Raw genomic sequence first — 21,750 nt, forward strand, 5'->3', positions numbered from 1 at the left:
AAAAGCCCAACATCTTAACCACTGAGACATTGCACTGCCATGCCACAATCATGATGGGGGGGGAAAAAACCCTCCCCTCAAAAAAAAAAAGATGTATTCCAGAGAAATCCAGTGCTGAAGCCTGATAGTAGGCCGACTCATGAAATCATTTTAGTGTTATTCTGGATTTTTTTAAAAAGGAGTTTCTTATGTAAGTTATAATTCGAAGCATGATAAAAATCTTGGAAAAACCATCGCAGATTATAATAAGATTTAAAACAGCACCGGAATTTAAATCCATTTTAAAGAAAAGCCATATACAGTAAGTAAATATGGTCTTTGCTACTTTTTTAAGGGTATGTCCTAAAGCAGAGGTCCCCAACCTTTTGGGCACCAGGGAACAGTGAGAAAGGTTTTTCCGCAGACCAGAGGGTGTGTGGTTTTGCACACTGCCTGCATCCCGCAGATGGGGCTTTGCTTGGGTGTGCGGCCCAGTTGCTGGCATGCTGCGGATTGGTGCATGCCAGCAACCTGTCCTAAAAGGACCAGTTAAGGCAGATGATGGCAAGATGCACAGAATGTTAACTCAAATGAAATACACACACACACGGGCTATATGATTCTCAAGATATTCTCATCTCAAAGCACTGAACTTAAAGGCAATGGGGCAGAATGGATTTGATTTGAGGTGTTATCAAAATGGAGATTTACAAGTCCAATAGACTTAACAAATGTTCACAATACTGTAACATTACAATATTTAAAGGCATTCAAACAAGTTTTCAGCCAAACAATTAACTGTGCCAAACATTTTATTTTTGGCAGCCTAAGACTTGATGTCATACCCTTCTAGAGTTCCTTGGGTGCAAAAATATGAAAAGCGATCAGGTCCAATGACATCACTTAAAAGGATAAGCAAAAGCTGTCTCCTGCAGATATTTGAACCACCCTGTGACAATATGGCTGAGTCATAAGGCAGCCTCTACTGATTCAGAATTCAGGGACTCAATGAAATGCTGAATCTAACCATTGTTGCAGTGAGTCCTGGCTAATTACTCTTTCAAGAACTAATTAGTTAGTAAATAGCGTGGAACAAAACAGCAGCAGGAAATTTATCACAAAGATTTGCCCCAGTCAAAGAAGCAAGTTTCTTCAGAAAAGGGAAGCAAATATGTGTAGACCATCTCTTGAGATGAGGTGCTGGGCAAATATCAGAGAATTGCAAAGACAGCTTTCTAGCAATCAGAATCGATCACTTGTGATATGGAGCATAAAAGTATAACCAAAAAAGCTGAACCTCATTGTTCTTTCTGTTATAAAAGGAGAAACAACTCTCTTTAATAATTCTGTTCCTGAACTATCGATAGGTCAGGATGCTCTCCCCACTTATCACTTGAGATTCAAGGTGCTGGTAATGACCTATAAAGCTCTAAATGGCTTGGGTCCGGATTATCTAAGGGAACACCTGCTGCCGGCATCAACTTCCCATCGTCCTGTGCGCTCCCACAGGGAGGGCCTTCTTAGGGTACCGCCAGTCAAGGAATGCCGGCGGGTTATCCCCAGGGGAAGGGCGTTCTCTGTGGGCGTGCCGGCCCTTTGGAACCAACTTCCCACGGAGCTTAGGACTGCCCCCGACCTTCGCTCATTCCGCAGGGACTTGAAAACTTGGTTTTTTGAGCTGTCTGGCCCAGACTGAGGGGTTTTAATTATTTATTAATGGGGTTTTAGTTTAAATTCAGGGACTTAATTTAACCTTAGTTTTAATCGATTTTAACTTTGCATGTTATGTATTTTTAATTTTTTCCTGTAAACCGCCCTGAGTCCTATGGGAATAGGGCGGTATACAAGTTTAAATAATAAATAAATAAATAAATAAATAAATAAATAAATAAATAAATAAATAAATAAATAAATTTGTAGAGGATATACATTCCTAGCAGCACTAAGGAGAAAAACTGGTAATAAAAACTAGAAGATGCTTCCTTTCGATTCAGTTGCCAGGACAAACTGGCGGTATAAGTGCCTTTCCATTTATATGTAAGAGACAGAACAAGTAAACACTCTTACATAGCGGTTGTCAAGTTTCAAAGCACGGTTTTGCTGGTGCGACAAACGTTGCCTCTCAGCTTGCCAACCAACTTGTGGAGGGAGAGAGGTTTGGAATGCAGACTTCAAAGACTAAGACGCCAGACCATGAGACTCAAGGACATTACACCAGGTGTCTGGCCAAACCTAGAGATGCTTTCTCATAACAATATTTTTCCACTTGATTGGGCAACGTGACCTGACCCAGAGGGAGGAGGGACAATTCAATGCTTTTACTATATGGGTTTGGGAAGGGTCTTGCCAGAACTGGTTTTGCTTTCATTAGTGCCGAAGCGATGTACTCAATAATTTTTTACATTAAGAGATCGAAATGTCTCGAAGGTGTTTGCTTGGTTGGGTTCGTCAGTCGGAAGCTTGACAGAGGTTTCCATCCCGGAAGCCATCAGCTAGTTATGGTCAGGCAGCGGAAAGAGAGGAAAAGAAATCTTTCCGCATCACACATAGTTTGTGGGAAAATGCCATTGGTCCAAGCGTAGCTTTTTCACCTTGTTTCTCCAAAGTACTCAGAGAGGGAGGCATAGGTAGCTTACCACTGTGCGGTTGTCCAATACATCGCAGATTAGCCCATCTTTTGACAAAGTAAGCTGAAATGTGAAACTCGTCCGCTGCAACATAAAAGCAGGGCAGGCTTTATGCAAGCAACACAGGTTTATCAACTATGAGTCTAGATTAAAAATTCATATACAAAAAAGCAATTAAAATTCACTAAGTACATTTTCAAAAGTATGCCAGCTATGTGCCTCGTTACCTTAACTCTAGCCACAAAATCCAAATTTGCACATTTAAATGTTCCAGCCCAGGCATGAGAACCAGTTATAAGCTACATTCTTTTATCCATTCCTTATAGCACTTGACTCCAGCCCTGCCAAATGCCACTTTCTCACATTTCAAAATTTTTGGCGTAATCTATCTCAAAGCAATGTAGCAAATCTTTTGAGTTGTTTTTTTTTAAAAAAAATAATACTAAATTCCATATATATGAATCCTCCTTTAGATATAACTTAAAATAGATGGAGTTAACACACCTTGTAGGGGAAAAAGGGGATGCTGTAAAAGTTTTGGAGGCCATTTCCATAAAAATAAAGCATCATAAAATTGTGTTAAAATATTTCCAAACACACTCGTTGTTGTCATTTTTTTTAAAAAAGGCACTTTGATAATTCAGTTCAAACTGGTACAGTATTGCAAAAAATATTGTAGAATATTTTTGTACAGTTATTGATTCGCTTCTTTTTATAAGCCCATGCCAAAGCACCGGAGCCATCTCTCAAAAAAAGTCACTGAATTTTTAAAACGCTTGATCATATTACACTATTGAAAGGTGACTTTGCAGTTTATTCTATATTACACTGCAATAACAGAAATGCAATGATCGAGATATAGATAGATAGAGAGAGAGAGAGAGAGACAGACAGACAGACAGACAGACAGACAGACTTTCGTTGTTTCACACAGAGGAACTTTAAGATCTGATGAACATCAGTGCCATGAATAATGCAGTTAAAGATATGCTCCACTCCTTAGCGTTTGATCCCATTGTTTTACTGTGAAAAATACTCCTCTGCCACTCTTTTGCATACTGTAGTTTGGTTAAAAAAGGCTACGTTTTCTTTGGACAAGTTCAGCTAGTCTGGAAAGAATCAAGCTAGGATGAAATGCACTTTAGGATTTCATAATGGAACCCTGAATTGATCAAAATAATGTTTATAGACTTCATACATTTCTGCATCCTTTATTCTAAAAGAAACTTTAATTCCGTGGCCTTGCTATAGTAATCAAACACAGCCTGACTTGGAACTGTAGCTTTGCTCTAATCTCAGTAGGCTAAATCTGGTAAAGTTTTAGTGGGACCAAAAATGTCTCTTAAGTATCACTGCATCAATGCCCTGGTTTGGAGAAAGATGAAGGATGAAAGGAATATCCGCACAAACTTTCTCTCCAACACACACTTCCAATTCTCATGGCAATTCCTTTCTTTACAAGTCAATAACAAACAGTAATTTCTCTCCTTTTCTGACTCAGATAATTGCCCTTACATTACTTTATAAGTTAGTTGCCAAACAAAAAACTTTTGTCTCTGCAAAACCTTTGATTCCATGAGTATTGTTTTCCTGACTATCAACTCTGCCATGCTGTACTCCTACATGTTTGGAATTTATGGGACAGCACAACTGAACAACCAACACTGGCAGAATAAAACCAAGATCATAAAGGTCACATAATTACAAACAAGGTTCATCAAGTTAATATTTTCATGAGGCCAATGGAACATTATAAAAAGAGCTGGAAATTTTGAATTTCCAGTTGTTCTTCATCTGATTACATGATTAAATGCCTGGGGTGGGTGGGTGAGGGACATGGAGGGGAAGACAATTTGGGTCTGCTTCAGTTTATTTTCTTAAACGGAGGGAAAGAAAGTCTATACAGACTTGTATTCCAGAGGTGCAATGTAATATTTGCAGGAATAAGGAAGAAGCAAAGGTATGTATATTCCAAAATTTTGAAATATAATTGCAGTGGTTTTTCCCAAGCACATTTGAACTGAAGCATTATTATGCAAGGAATGGCTCCATTAATGTGAAAATGTAATTTGTGATGTAAACAATTATGTGCCCAAGAAGAAGCATGATAATAATTTCACACCTTTGGATCAGAAATAAATATATTTTCCCTGACTCTAACCCTATGTGATATTAATTTTACATAATTTCTCTTGTGATTGGCACATCTCAGAGCATCATGTAAATTTCTGTCACTGAAAACATTTTTACTGAAATCATGTGAAGGCCTGATGTTTCCGTTGTCATTTTGGAATGTTTAAAAATACCCACAGAAATTTGGATAGCTTCTACCGAAATGAACCGTTCATATTAGCATGTAGACTTGAAAGGAAAGTAGATAATCTACACCCTGGAGATGGTGATGGGGTAAGAGTTGGAATTCGCTCACGTGATTCCAAATTTCATTTGGAAAACAGCCTCAGGAATGACAACTGCAGACAAAGGCCTTCATCAGTCTGTTCACACCCCTGTGAAATTCAATTGTGCTGATCAACAGCCTCACCCTATGATTTTGGCGTGTTTTGCGCTGTAACTGGAACGACCCAGATGCAGCTTGACAATGACAAAATTCCAAATCCAGTAGGGCAATGTTTTTCAACCTTGGCAACTTGGACTTCAACCCCCAGAATTCTCCACCCAGTTTGTTAGCTGGAGAATTCTGGGAGTTGAAGTCCACAAATGTTCAAATTGCCAAGGTTGAGAAATATTGCAGTAGAGAATGGAATCTACATCTCCTCCATCCACGTCCAACCCTTCAACCACTTCCATCATCTGCATTAGCTTTTATATAAAGATCAAATATGCTAATGCAGAATTACTACAAAAGCAGCAGCAGCAGTCTGTGAAATTTCCTCCACCATTTTAAGCTACAGTATTTTATCAAAAATTAGGGTAAAAAAGACAGGCATTCAATAGCAATTTTTTATTAGAAATTTAAAGTCAAAAAGAGCTTTTGAAAACTGCGATGGATAGCAAGTTGTTCTAATTTCATTGGTTGATTTCTGGATGATCTGCAACATTTAGTCAAGGATTTTTTTTAAAAAAAATTATCTGTGTAGCTTTGGGATTTTTAAAGTTTTTAACGTTTGATCATCCAATGTCCAAATAAAATTAAATAATTACAAAAAAGGATTTCTGAATGCCCTTTCTAACAAAGAGATCGAGACAAATAACCAGCAGCAGTTTTTGGTACCAAAATTCTATTCAAATCTGGGACTTAATAAATTCCTGGAACCAGAAATGTAATTCTAAATGTTTTTCACCAGACTCCAGCTTGGTGGCCCTCTTAAGTCCTAATTTTTTAAAGCAGTTTCTGAGGTCTCCCCACCTTGGTTGGTAGCCTTATCCATAAGCCCGCTAGCAACACATGTTTGCTGATGACTTGATCAGCTGTGTGGTTGCTAATAAGAATCTGTGGTATAGCATATAACAAGGGAAAGCTGTCTCCCACGGCTATTAGAGACCATTCACCTGGGAGCCTGGGAAAATGCTTTTCAGCGGCTGAGTTATCTGGAGTGACCTGGCAGGTGTTCACTTCCCAGCAAAATCTGGCATCTGAATCATTCTGTTCTGAGTTCAGCAAAGTCTTCTCCAAAACCACAAGACAGGCCTATGGAGGCCTGTAGTGATCTCAAAGTGTTTTTGTACTTGACACACCCCTGCTTTTTCCACAATCTTTTCCAAAACACCGAACCTTTTCTTCCTTGCAGTCCAGCTACTTTAGATGCTGTACACCCTAGTCTTTGCTCCATTATTATTTGAAATTTATTCTTTTTATGTGCTGCAGGGGCTAAAAAACTCTCAATAAATAAAGTAAATGTTTTTAGAGAAAACACATTGAAAGAACTACATAATATATGTGACTGTGTAATCTATCTCATTCTTGAAACTGTAAAATGTGTAGGCCACACACGCATTAATATTTTAGTGTTGCTGGTCAATACTCCACATTTTCATGCTTTAAATTACATCTAATCCCTTGATTATCTGTCTTCACTCAATATTTCAACACTAAGCTTGAAGCTATAGAAAATAGCTTTTATCTAAATTTAGTTTATATCACACACTCAAACAGAGAGAGAGGGAGAGGGAGATGGAGGACAATTTGCTTAATTTGGCTTCTGAATTAACCAATTTTCAGGATTTGCACTATGTGGGAGAGAGGGAGAGAGAGATATTATTATCATCAGGAATAGCTTCATCTATTCACTAAATGCTGCCTGTAGGATTGCTCAGATAAGTGCCCTGATCATCCCCAACCAAATATCCTGGACTATAACTCTCATATTTAACAGCCTTCTTAACAGTATGGGAGTTGTAGTCCAGATATCTGGAAGACACCAGGTTGGGGAACTCTTATTTACAGAAACTCTTAGGCCAACCCATGTGCTGCCCATCATCAGTCAGGACCTTTAGCTAGAAACATAGAGGGATAAAGAGAGGCACCAAAAATACGTTAAGCAAGTTTTAGAGAGTCAGAAGAAAGAGAGATGCTTCAGGGCATAACATCCACCAGGCAATTCAGTCAGCTGAAAGCTGTAAAATATTTAAAGACATTCTATCACTATGAAATTAGTATTGTAGAGCACTAATATCCTTCTGAATGTGAAGAGACTGCTAATAGCATGAAGCAATTTGGCAGAGGCAACCACTCCCTCTAAACTCTGTGGGCCCTGAGGGTAAGCAGAATAGGTAAAGGTTAAATCAAGGAACTGCTGGCGGGGCACTGAAACCTTCCAAGCAGCCATTACTCCACTTTCCTGAGGGGAAACCCGTAGACCACCTCTTCTTTCTCCAATAGACATTTACTGTCTTTCTCTTCTATTGTTCTACTGCTTTCTGGTTGTGAAAAAGTTTCCCCTGATATCTGCAATTTTCCAAAAAGAATCTCATGTCCTTCCTATTTGACTATTGTTCTCAGTCCCTTTAGATAGGACTACTGCCTGTTCTTCTCTGAAAGTCAGTATGTAGTTGGGGAAATGTTCTTCTGTCTATAGTACCTTCCTTCTTTGACTATGAAAGCATATCAGCAAACAGCCATTTCACTTTCTTTTGCTTTTTATGTTTTTTGAATATTTTTGATGACTTCGTCTTTAAGGGTATTAGCATTCTTAAAGCACTCTATCCAGCCTAATCCACTAAATCTGTTCTTTTCTTGACTTGACAAGTTATTCACTGTATCATATGAAATATTGATGAAATCATATCTGGTTGGTTGGATGGTTATGTTCATGTTCTTTAGTTGTAATTTTAAGGAGTTTGTGAGCTGCAGTCAGAAGCCTATCTTGTTTTTCTTTACTGAATACTGTAGACAACGGGTCAGCAACCCGCGGCTCTGGAGCCGCATGCAGCTCTTTCAGCCTTTTCCTGCGGCTCCAGTCCTCCTCCGCCATTTGCAGAGAGTGGGGAAGAGGGGCACTTGTGGTTTCCTTCTCCCTCCCTCCCTCCCTCTCTCTCTCTCTCTCTCTCTCTCTCTCTCTGTGTGTGTGTGTGTGTGTGTGTAGAGTGGCCTCACGCTGTTCTCTGAGAAGCTGACAAGCTTATTGGGCGGGGCTCCTACCTTTGCTGTGTCTCCACAGAAAGCAGGAAGCAGCAGAAAGCAGGGCAGGAAAGCCAGCCCAATAAAATGTGTGTCAGCTTGTCCAAGAACAGCGTGAAGCCAGCTTGCCAGGTGAGCAGAAGATCGGAGAGAGGGAGGGGGGGAGAGAGAGGGAGGGAGGGAGGGAGAGAACTCATGCACAGCAGCTTCTATTTCTTTTTAATTAAACTCTTCAATCAAGCTCACCCCTTCGCGTGTGCATGCTTGCATGAGTTTTTTTTTTTTAAAAAAATCCCATTTATATCCCGCCCTTCTCCGAAGACTCAGGGCGGCTTACAATCTAAGAAGCACAAATCAAATGTGCTTAGCAGTAGCCTTCATTCTATGTATATGCCTGCTTATTAGGGCTTTCACACACCCCCCAAAGCGGCATTATTACAAAGTCAGCTTAATTGCCCTCAACAATCTGGGTCCTCATTTTACCTACCTCGGAAGGATGGAAGGCTGAGTCAACCTTGAGCCTGGTGGGACTCGAACCTGCACTAATTGCAGGCAGCTGGTGTTATTTAAGGAGGCATTAGCTCACTGCTCCACCAAGGCTCCCAGTGGTTTTTTCCCTCTGGGAAATGGGTCCAAGTGGCTCTTTGAGTGTTTAAAGTTGCCAACCCCTGCTGTAGACCTTTGCAATAGTGGAGAATATCTGTAGCTCAGGTGTAGGATGAGGGTGAAGGTTCATTCTCCAAGCTTGTGTGTTGGTTTCCGAGTGTTTTGTCACCAGGCTAGGTAACATCTTCAGCAGAGTTTAAGGGACTGTAGACCTTTTCTCCATCTTTCAGAATATGGCCCAGTTGATTTTGCTCTTGTTCTTTTAGCTGGTATCCATTTGTAGGGTCATTTTTTTAGGTTGTTGGATGAATGTTACAATTTTTTATTTATTTATGTAAAAAAATAAGATGCATTAAATTTTAATAATCAGAGAACTTTCTTGGCAAAATTCTTCTTCTGCTTCCTTTTTATAGATTATCCCGTTATTTATTTATTTAGCTTTATTACCAACTGCAGCATTCCAGTCTCCCATAACTGGTAAGTTGCCTTTTGTGAGGGTTGCATTTACAAGGTATTATAAGTCACCACAGGAATGGTCAACCTCTGCTTCTTCAGCATCTGTTGTTGTATTTGGATTGCCATGATATTGCTGTCTTGTCTTCGAATCAAAGTGAAATGATTCTTTCATGGGAGGGGGCTGCATTTCAGGTCTGACTTGGATACCATTTTATTGCAAATTATTGCCGCTCCATTCCTTCAGTGATTTTCTTGTCCGCAATACAATCTGGTACTCTTCTGACATAAACTTCCACTCGCTGCATAATCGCTGATTCCTAAAATATTCATTTCAGTCTGGACATTTATGTTCTGATAACATTAAGTATACCTTGGTTTATGGTTTTGACATTTCATGTACTAATGATATAGACATTTTTGCGGCATCAAAGATACTTTTGCTTTTGCTTCTGTACGAGCAAGTGGACGCTCTTTTGGCTTTAATCCAGCCACACTGCAAGCTCCAGCAATGCTGGTTTAGGAATTCTGGGAGTTGAAGTCCACGAGTCATAAAAGAGCCAAGGTTGCCTACCCCTGGCCTAAACAAAAGGAGTTGAAACATTTTTCAAAGGTCCCAGGAAGATTGCATTTGGAAATGATTCAGGAGATGCCACCTTAATAGACTGAACTATGAGGAGGAGGTATAGCACAATCAGACTTGCAAGGTTCTGTTATGGTAGCCAATCGCCATAAAAATAGTTTTAGCTTTCCTGTGAGGTTGATTTCCTGGTCAGGGCCTGACAGAAACCTTACTCTACTTCTTTCCTTTGTTTGCAGTTAGATTTTTAGAGGAAAGGGGGAAGTTTGTGTTACTAAACATCAAATCAAAAGTTTAAAGGTAAGGAAATTATACTTCGAATGCCACCACTTTTGTAATTATTTTAATTAAAAAAAAACCCTTCCCTTTTATCACGCCAGGCTATTTCTTTTGTATTTTTTTTAAGTCCTGCTGCTGGAAAACGTTCAGACATGCTTCACTTTAAAGGCCTAGACAGTTTTAATGCCCTGTGAGAAAACAAGAAAAAGACTAACATGTAAAGATTAAAATATATGGTTAATTTTTAACTGCTCTGTACAATCTTGAAGTCTTGCTTTCAACTAGATTAAATAATGTAACAATACATGCAAGAATCTGTGAGTATTACTCTATCCTCATACACACACACACAAGCACACAAGATGCAATCTTTTATAACTTGTCAGTTATCAATGATCTAACTGGGACTTATTTTCTGAAAAACATACTTATGCGTTTGTACTGTGTTGCCGGTATATTTTCACTGTGTTAACCCAACATCCAAACAGAAAGTCACAGCTTGCTCACAGCTGCTCGGCTCTTTCCCCCAGTGTAAACAACACATTGCTTTAGCACATCTTTCTAGCATCTGGACTGGGAAGAAGGCTCTACATCCCTTTCTTTCATCCAGGATAGGTGGTACGAAGGAGGCGCAAGCGGTAGCTTGTCTCTTCTTTCAAATTTCCATCTCTGTTTTAACTACAGAAACTCAGCCTGGAGCTTTTCCGCCCATTTGATCAATCCAAAAACAATTCTCTGATCTCATTTTATTTTGTGTGGTATTTTTCTTTTTCTTTAGGGGGAGTTAATGTACTCAGAGTACAACATTCACTCAAGGCAGCATAGAAAATATAAACAAATCACTTTGAAAAGTGTTGATTTCAATAAGTTTATGTAATGAAAAGGAGAACACACACACACAAACATAAAAATAACTCCAATTCATCCAAATTTAGATAGTTTTTTTTAAAGGCAAAACCTCTGTAGACAACAAAAATAACCTTTTAAGCTAAAAGCAGTTGGAAATGAATATATATACACATAGACACACACACACACACATATTGCTCAAAAAAATAAAGGGAACACTTAAACAACACAATGTACTGTATTTAATAGTAGGATGTCTAATCTTGTGTTCCCTTTATTTTTTTGAGCAGTGTGTGTGTGTGTATACACACACACACACACACACACACACACACACACACACACACAGAGGTATATATATATAGAGAGAGAGGTGAAAAGAACTGCCTAATGTGCAATCAGCCCAGGTTCGAATCTCAGAAGGGTATGGCTGACTGATGAAAACTAATAAGTTTGAAATGCATATCAGTCTCCCTTAATTCTTTGTTTGCAATTTACACAAATATATGAGCTGTCACCGGTGTGACTACTGCCTGTTCGATGGCCTTCAAGATAGGCTGAAACAGGAAATAAAGATTTGTCCCATGTTTGGGGCCTAGCAAGGTAATCTAAATAGTTAACGACTCAGGGCGGCTTACAAGCTTAGCAGTAGCCTTCATTCTATGTATATGCCTGCTTATTAGGGTTTTCATACACCCCCCAAGCGGCATTATTACAAAGTCAGCTTAATTGCCCCCAACAATCTGGGTCCTCATTTTACCTACCTCGGGAGGATGGAAGGCTGAGTCAACCTTGAGCCTGGTGGGATGCGAACCTGCACTAATTGCAGGCAGCTGGTGTTACTTAAGGAGGCATTAGCCCACTGCTAATATATATATATAGAGTAAAGGTTCTCCTGCACATGCGTGCTAGTCGTTTCCAACTCGAGCCAGCGCTTGTCCGAGGACGTCTCCATGGTCATGTGGCTGGCATGACTAGATGCCAAAGGCGCACGGAACGCTGTTACCTTCCCACCGGAGTGGTCCCTATTTTTCTACTTGCATTTTTTACATTCTTTTGAACTGCTAGGTTGGCAGAAGCAGCGACAAGTAACAGGCACTCACTCTGTTACACAGCACTCGGGATTCGACCCGCCAAACTGCCGACCTTCTGATCAACAAGCTCAGCGTCCTAACCCACTGAGCCATATATATGCATGCAAACTATATCTCTTCTGAGAGGAAGTTACACAGATGGAGGCTATGATCAAAAGGGCTCCACCTTTCATACTTCCCAGCGAAACTTTCCTTCCTAGGGACACTGAACTTAAAGATTGGGCAGGTTTGCATGAGAATAGGCAGTAGTATATTCTGACACAATAACCCAACAGCTGAGGAAAAACTAAGCTGGAAGCAATGAGCTCCATAAACTGGAATAACTGGAATCCAATTAAAGATATTGGTTAGTAGTAGGCCACCGACACTTTATGGATTAAATTCACTTTCCCATATATTCTGTCATTCACTCTGCATTTTTTAAGCAGCCACATGCTTTAAGTATCTTTCTGCGCACAGTTTTCATGTGTTTGTGGAGTGGTCCAAGTTCACAGTGAGTTAATAGTTTTGGACAAGGTGTAATGAAGGACAAACTACTTGGGATCTGTATTCTGCCATTCATAAGTCAATTAAATTATTAATGGTCACCAATTGATCAGAGGTAATTTACTTCTCATTTCCTTCTTTAAGTAGCCGAGGAGTTCATACAATCTCTGCGTGCTTACTTTTTAATCTTGAACAAGGAATAAAAATCTGAGTAAAAAAGAAACCTGATCCTATGATTAAATCATCACCCACATATTTAAAACATCACCATTTCTTATTAAATTTGATTACTTCCACAATACACAATCTACCTATTTGATAGGGGGGGGGGGAAACTATGCAGTGATAATCAAAAGATTAAGTAAATGCAACCATAAATAAAAATGACAAACTCCTACCTCTTAAAGACAAAGAATTGGCTTCTCCATGTTCTGTTTGCTTGCACCGGCCATGCAATTTACGTGTTTTCAAGTACTGTTTTATTCTTGACTCAACTGCATCTTTCAGCAGAAGACAAACTTCCTGGGAGATAATTTGTGTTAAGGTGAGTTTAAATATAAAGACTGAGAATACTGATTTTTCTACTTATTGCATATAATAACATACTCTTAGAAAACTTGTGATGTGCAAGCTAAAAAAAACATTGCAAGTACATCCCAAATCAATGATTATTTTTTAATCTGTGCATATTAATAAAGCACAATATTACTAACAAATACGTTGCTTAGCTTTTTTTAATGAAAAGACAGAATATAATTTGTTTTCTAAATAAAATACCTTTATTTTCCCATAGACCAAATTTAAAGATCAATTTTTCTTTTTTCTCTTTCTTTTTCAATTCTCTATGCTATGGGCCACTGTAATTACACAGAACAGAGTGAAGGGAGAAGTGGAAATAAAGAAAACAAGTATATGCTTCTTCCTTCATAAAATTAGTTCTGCACTGACACAGTTGAAGTGGATTTATAAAATCATGAGACCAATTTCTTTCTTTATTTTTAAAAGTAGGAATGATTAGTCTTTACCTCTCTCTGATGATCAGAAAACCACATACGGTCCTGCGAGGAAATATGGAAATCTACCAAGACTGCAAAGTTTCCACACTTGGGATAGTATTTGGAGATATCAGAGAAATAAAAAGAAATTGACAATTAAATTATACACTATCAACAAGCCTAAATATTTATCTATTTAATTAATTACTACCAAGCAATTCTGAGCTGCTCACAATACCATAAATAACAGAATCAATTACAGGATCAAAACATTAAACAGTGGGCATTGAAAGTTAAAAACATTAAAATTAATAGTAAGGCAGATAAAAAGAACCAATGTGCCGATGGGGTGAAGGTAACTGAAATATTACTTAGCCTTAGGCTTTAATTTATAAATTAATAGTCCCTACCTTATATGTAATTGAAACTAACATAGGATATAATATTGGCAGATCTGCCCACTTAGCTATCAAAAGAACCATGGTATTTATTAAAAATCTAAACTCAAGCCATCATTGGTATAATAAGTGTCTTGAATAAATTTCAGCAATAAAATAAATAGCTTAATTAATGCCATTTTATTTATTGTTTTTATTTTAATTACACGGTTACTCTGATGTTTTATATTTTATATTTAGTACTGTAGATCAGCTTGACGATTTGCAAATTCAGAATGGGAGGTAAATTCAAAAATATATAAACAAATACTATATATTTTTGTTGTTTTTTTGTAAAAAAAACAGCATTGTATGCCGTCCCACGAATCTATCTCGTTCAGTTGAAATGGATTGGTCTTGCCTTTTAATTAAGATACAAGTGATTCATTCATCTACTTGCATTTGGTACAATATTCAAAGCAGCGATTTGTAGATCACACTGTGACAAAAATCAGCTATTCTAAAGGTTATGTAAAACACTGTGAGCATTCAATTTTAGCAAGGGCTGATGCAGTAGTTTGCTGGTAAATTTTGGCTATCACTGAACAGTAACAGAATGAAAATAACGATATTAAAAATATTGCAGGTTGACACTCTGTGGTAGCAGTTTTATATTTGTTGACTGTCAAAATGTGGGCTAATTCATGTGAGCCCAACTAGCCACTTGAAAACTATTCTTTGTAATAGTCTTTGCAGACCTTGTGCTGTCATTATTTTCCCGAGTCTCCAACAGTGTAAGGTCACTTGATCTTCCTTGTCTCAGTTATGGCTGATGGCCTGATAGGTAACTATGATCATCCCTGCCATCAGATGCCACAGCCCAGATCAGATTCCATCAGAAGCAACAGTACTTATTTATTATAATTCATTCACATGAGTTGAAAAAACCTCAAGGTCCTAAAGTAAGCATCCTGGTATAACAACTTTAAATCAAATCCCGTGTCAATTGTCTCCATACAGTGAGCAGGTTGGAATTACTCACCATGGAAGAAATTCCCCATCTCCTGAGATCCATAAACACAAAGATTTTTGGTCAGTTGATTGTGCTTCAATGGAAAGCCATGAGGGAGTAGCAAAAAACAAACAAAAGCAAAAACCCCACAACCCATTTCCTTTCTGATTTCAAAGTATGGGCCACTCTTCCACTTATGAAGTTTAGGGCTAAGGTCAATTTCTTGGCAAAAAGTTTCATTTCAGTAACTTAATGGTGTTTGCTGTTGGAAGAATTTGATTGTTATAATGATGGGTGAGTGGGATAATACTAGTTCAAAAGTTCACAGGAATTGTTAATTGTCAGGGATTGCCATTATAGTTCAAAATGACACAAGTGGGAAATCTCCTAAAAACAGGTGTCAAAACATACTTAGTTGATTTCACAATGATAATGGGTGTAATTTGACATTTTTTGCAACCTATGATTTCTTAGGAAAAATTATGTATGAGCCATAAATCCAATTATGGAAATACCAAATTTGGATGACAAGTCTTTTATATATATTATTTATTGGCCACACACATTTCTATACTCTACTGTTTAAATAGATCTAAGAAATATTATACTAATACACAATCATAATAAAAATAAAAGCCAGGTTGAATCATCTATTCCTGCAATAGATGAGATGGCCAATCTTCCATTAAGTTAGTCAAACTGTTTTGCTCTAGTACGTATTTTATTATTTTAAGATGGCAATAATCAGTCAGCAGTAAACAATATTTTTTTCAACCTTATAGTGGACTGAATTTAAAGTAACTTTTAGCTTATCTGCTTTATATTTTAACCCCTATGATAAAAAACCCTCTAACAAAACAAGAGTAATGGACATGTTTTCTCTAATTATATCACCTTCCAATTCAGATTTTTCAGTTGTCTTGTAGAGTTGGATTTCAGCTCCTATGGCAACCATGGCTTTTGGCCATGCTTATTGGGATTTATAGGAAGTGTATTTTAATGTGTTTAATTATGCTAAACTAAACTAGGTGGGAAGATTACAAAGATCTAGAAAATAAAATTCAGAATGGACTAGGGCAGTGATGGCGAACCTTTTAGAGACCGAGTGCCCAAACTCCAACCCCAAACCCACTTATGTATCATCGGGTGCTGGGTGGGTGTGGCTCTTTGAGTGGGTGAGGCCCATTGGGTGGGTGTGACCCATTGGGTAGGCATGGCTGCAGTGGTAACGGCAGACTGGATGGTACTAAAAAGTTCAATCAATCAATTCCAACTTTGTGAGAACTTTTTTTCCCCCACAAGAAGTTGAAATTGATTGATTGAACCTTTTTCTTTTTGTACATGGTGGTGGAGGCCTAAAGCGAAAAGGTTTTATAAAACCCAGCTGAAAGCCTAGGACTGGGGTGACGGTGCACGTGCCCACAGAGAGGGCTCTGCGTGCCACCTGTGACACCCGTGCCATAGGTTCACCACCTGGGGACTAGGGTTATTAATATTGCAAGAAATTGGCATCCTTTATAACTATGATTTTTTTTATTTAACAAAATAATGTGTTATGGATATTATTAAGAAATTTAACAAATATAAAATGAAAAAGGCAAATAGTAAGGCCATGAAGCTATGTATAATTCTGCCAAAGGCTACAGGAAACATAAAAAGTTCAGAGTACAATGACTTGTGCTCAACTAAACTGATTTTTTCCACATAAATTAGATCAATGCAAATAGTATACTTGTATTATGCCTCAGATCTGATACAATACTAAATACTTAATTCACAAGAATATAGACAAAGCATAAGATGTTTAGTATTGTGAAATACTAGATTCCATATTCATAAGCACAGTGTATCTAAGATATCAGCTAAAAGTAATACATCAGACTACCTGCCTAAAAACTGCCACGCAGTTAGAAAAATACACTTTTTGTTCAGGAGTTCAACGAGTTATTTCCTAATAAGTATGTTTAAGCAGCTTTTCTCTCTCTTTTTTTTCTTCATACAGGTAGTCCTCACTTGGTGACTGTTTCAGACAGCAACCATTCACAGTTATAATAGTGATGAAAAAGTAACTTTGCGCCATTTACAATCTTTGCAGGTCTGTATGATAAAGGAAAGCTGATATAAGATAGTAAGCACAGTCATGGTTTCAGTCATCAACTGCTTTACTTAATGATCAAGTTACTGGTCCCAATAGATGAGGACTACCTGCATATCTTAAAAGATAACATACAGATTAAAGACCTGTTTCTCTGTTATACATCTGAACATGTATATGAATAAAAAGAGTGAACTACTGAATTATTTAATAACACTCCAGTATTACTTCATATATGGATAAAGGATTGCTAAACTTTCATATAGTATATGGACCATAGTAGAACATTCATACCTACTACAGGTAATCATCTAATTGTAACAGCAATTTGGCCTGGGATTGCTGTCTTTAAGTGATATGGTCATAAAGTACAATATCACATGACAACTCAATTTTGGTTTCATCTGTCCACGTTTGAAGTTTGCAAAAGAGCACCTGGATGTTCCACAGCACTACTGGCAAAATATACTGTGGACAGATGAAACCAAAATTGAGTTGTTTGGGAAAAACACACAACACTATGTGTGGAGAAAAAAAGGCACAGCACACCAACATCAAAACCTCATCCAACCAAAACCTCACTGTAAAACATGGCGGAGGGAGCATCATGGTTTGGGGCTGCTTTGCTGCCTCATGGCCTGGACGGATTGTTGTCATTGATGGGAAAATGAATTCCAGAGTTTATCAGGACATTTTGCAGGAAAACGTATGACCATCTGTCCGCCAACTGAAGCTCAGCAGAGGATGGGTGATGCAACAGGATAATGACCCAAAGCATACAAGTAATTCAACAAAACAATGGCTTCAACAGAACAGAATACGCCTTCTGGAGTGGCCCAGGCAGAGTCCTGACCTCAACCCGATTGAAATGCTGTGGCATGACCTTAAGAGAGCGATTCACACCAGACATCCCAAGAATATTGCTACACTGAAACAGTTTTGTGCAGAGGAGTGGTCCAAAATTACTCCAGATCGTTGTGCAGGTCTGATCTGCAACTACAGGAAACGTTTGGTTGAGGTTATTGCTGCCAAAGGAGGGTCAACCAGTTATTAAGTCCAAAGGTTCACATATTTTTCCACCCTGCACTGTGAATGTTTCCATCTTATCTTCAATTAAAACATGACAACAGCTAATGTTTGTGTAGTATTATTTTAAGCAGACTGTGTTTTTCTATTGTTGTGACTTACATGACATTTAGAGCGCATTTTATGGCCAATTCATGCAAAAATCCACATAATCCCAAAGGGTTCACATGCTTTTTCTTGCAACTGTAGCAACAGCAATCTAGGCAGTCCCAATTGCCATCATAGCCCCAATATGTGCAAGTTGTTTAGTGGGAAAAGGTGGGAGTCCCAGGTAAGAACTGTAGGGGGTGCTGTGGGCGATGGATGACACCAGGAGAGCGCCAGCACAGGCCACACACAAACCATGAGAGGCCAGGGGAAAGTCTGGGAGAGTCAGCAAAGTCTGCATGTGGGCGGGGGTGGGTTGTTGTTTTTTTGCTGCGGGCAGTACAAAAAAAACCCAAAAGAAACTTACGGGAGCGACTTGCATCCTTTCTTAATGGTTTCTCCTTGGAGTTGGCTTGTGGGAAGCCAGCAAAGAAGGCTGCAAATGACAATCATGTGACCATAGTTCCCTGCAATATTGTAACTGCAAGTTGAGCACGTGAGTGCCCAGATCACAATCATATAACCACAAGGATGCCATGATGGCCGGTGCCTCAAAGAGCGATGGTAGGTCTATTTTTTCAGTGTAACTTTGAATGGCTACTGAACGAATGGATGTAGGCTGAGAACTATCTGTCAAGTAAAGCATGGGCTGCCCTCCAAAACATGTAATACTGTGACATACACGTATGCCATATCTGAGTTAAGGTTCTCCTCCTATCAATCAACAGGGAATAAAAGCCAACAGAACTAGGCCATTATAATAAGGAAGGTACGGTAATTGATTGTTCAAGTGATAAAATCATTCCAGAAGGAACAGGTACTGTAAGCAGATGAAGTCTGTCAGCGGATTAAAAACCAGTTACTCAGCTCTGTATTAATCCAATTAAAATTAATTGAATTCTAATTATTATTTTTTTAAGAATATATAATGAATGCAATGTGACTGTTATAGGACGGCGCCCGACCTTCGCTCCTTTCGCCGCGAGCTAAAAACATACTTTTTTGAACAAGCTGGCCTGGCCTGATGAGGGGATTGGGGGGGGGGGTTTGCTATTGTTATTTTATTAGGTTTTAAAGATGTATTTTAGTATGTGGGCATTTATTTAATCTTGTTTTAACTTTTGTAATTTGTATTTTTATTCTTGCCCTGTTCACCACCCTGAGTCCTTCAGGAGAAGGGCGGTATAGAAATAGTATTAAATAAATAAATAAATAAATATATTAAACACACACACACCACACACACACACACACACACACACACACACACACACAGAGAGAGAGAGAGAGAGAGAGAGAGAGAGAGAGAGAGAGAGAGAGAGAGAGAGAGAGAGATAGGGTTCTTGTGATTGATTCCTCTATTTTGTTTACTTACTAAAAACAATTTTGTTGTTTTTAATTATATGAGCTGCCCAGAGTCACAAATATGAATTAATTAAATAATTATTGTTATTGAGTTGGGCTTGCAATCCTGGTACCCTCTGAAAAATCAGCATGATTTTACAAAATTAAAAGAATATATGCATTTTTAAAACATCCCCAAATTTTCTGCAAACATTTGCAACAATGAACTGTTGTTGTTTTTTAAAATTAGTAAAAGTACTGGTCAGATATTTTATTATATTGATTGCATTTGTTTACTGTAATATATTGTGGTTCTCCTATCATACATTATTGCTGTATTGCATTGGCTATGGATGTTGTTTCCACGCACCATTTATAATTGGCTTGACTGAAGCTATGTATTAATCCATAACTAAATAAACAGTCCATTGATTCTGCATTTTACCCTCCTTTTGCTCATTAATGTTCTGTTCTGTCCTCGCTCATCAAATTGGCACATAAGATGTTGGATCAGATCTGGCATTTATTTACCTATTTGTTAAATTTATTTGTCACATATCTTGCCTTGGGGGATACTTTAGCTTTTGGCTTACAACAATAAAAAGGAAGAAACGAAGAGAGCGTAAACAGAACAGATGTAAGATAATAGAACAATGACATAAACAATGAAAAAGAACACAACAAGAATACTTCGATATGATCACCGAAAAAGATGGATAGAGAGCAGAGAAGGAAAGCAAAAGGGGGAGTCTGCCAGCATGGAACTCTCCCATTTGGATCCCAGGCCAACTGGCAGTCCAGGTCTTCAGGCTCTTGCAGAAGGAATTATAAAGAAAGATTCTACCTGCTCCTATCAATATTGACCTCAATTCTTCAAGTTAGTTCTAAACTGCTAGAGCATATTGGCAAGAAGGCTTATGAAGACCGGGGAGACTGTAAAGTTTGCAGAATAGCAAAACTGATTTAGAAAAAGAACCTCATTACTGGACTGGCCCAAGCCAAGGAAGATTTAGTATGCTCCCTGGGCTGAAAACATACTGTGAGGAAGAGATGGAAAGATGGGATGGATTTAGAAAGAGCTAAGTGTGTTCTGAACCAGAACACATTTTCCTGCACTTGTCAAATATAATGTGCTAGGGTTTTTCTCAAGGCACAAGCTAAAATGAAGCACATTTATGAAAGGATCACAGAATATTTAGTGCTATTAAAGGTTTCCATATCAGTTGAGGCAATGAGTTGCCATCAACTTTTCACGAATACTTTATCTCAGATTAAAAGAAGAGAGATATTGCAGCCATCTGTTAATTCATTGGAAGAAAGCAGGCTTTTGATTGTTCTGTACCAGCTTGCTACCGGCCCTGCAGAAAAGGCAGGGACAACCCCTTTTACAAGAAGGCAAGAGGCTGGAATTACGCCTGCCAAATTTATTACTACAAAAACAAACGGAACAAGACAAACCAAGAAACAGGAGCTTAAAGAAACAGGAACTATCCAAGCGGTTGCCTTCAGCAAACCAGCCCTCCCACACATTCCCCTTATATAGAGTTCAGGGCGTGGCTTCTCTCTGCCTCCTTCCGAGGAGCCCCATTGCCTTCCTCTGTTTACTCCTAATTGACTGCCTCCTGCGTCGGGCGTCCTTGAACAGGGCCAGCTGTGGGTCATCTTCATCCACGCTGTCAGGCTCACACAGCTGGGTCTCCGTGGTGACCAAGTGGGAGGGGCCTGGCTGAGGGCTCTCATCAGCAAGATCTTCAACCCCCTCAGCAAGCTCTTCAACACCCTCCTCCTCCTCCTCCTCTGAGTCGTCCGACCTAACTGCCGAATCCACAGGCTGACCCTGAATCACAACATTGATAAACACATCAAAGCATTCTATTCTTTCAGCGAATGATTTCTATAAACACAGAAACTTAGAAATCTGATGTCACAATGACTCACCTGTAAAGATGCATTCCTACCAAAGATACACTATTTCTAGTATTCAACTAAGTATTCTTAAATGGACTTAATTCTACACTATGCATATAGCAAGAATCAATAACTATTCTAGGTCAATATGAACCAAATTGCCTTGAGCCAACAAGGTTAGGTTAGGACAGAGATTGCATTGGCACCTACCTATGGCTATCTCTGCTACATGTTCTTATTTTTCCAGTGACAAACTGTGACCACTTTTTTTTTAAAGCCAGACAGATAAAAGGGAAACTTGTCTTTTTATATGAA

The 21,750-nt window shown here is 38.6% G+C and overlaps 1 protein-coding gene across 2 annotated transcripts in view; it reads right to left on the minus strand.

Moving 5' to 3' along the window:
* The window catches only part of SLX4IP (SLX4 interacting protein), a 97,877-nt gene that overhangs the window by 25,514 nt on the left and 50,613 nt on the right, over positions 1-21,750 (minus strand). For both annotated transcript variants that reach the window (XM_083369937.1, XM_083369938.1), the window contains 3 exons: positions 13,557-13,634; positions 12,930-13,053; positions 2,616-2,690 (listed from right to left, as the gene is read on the minus strand). In XM_083369937.1, coding sequence (XP_083226063.1) covers positions 2,616-2,690; positions 12,930-13,053; positions 13,557-13,634 — 277 coding nt within the window. The remainder of the gene's footprint in view (positions 1-2,615; positions 2,691-12,929; positions 13,054-13,556; positions 13,635-21,750) is intronic.

The sequence above is a fragment of the Vipera ursinii genome, assembly GCF_947247035.1.
Source record: "Vipera ursinii genome assembly, chromosome: 1".
In the NCBI taxonomy this organism is placed as follows: Eukaryota; Metazoa; Chordata; class Lepidosauria; order Squamata; family Viperidae; genus Vipera; species Vipera ursinii.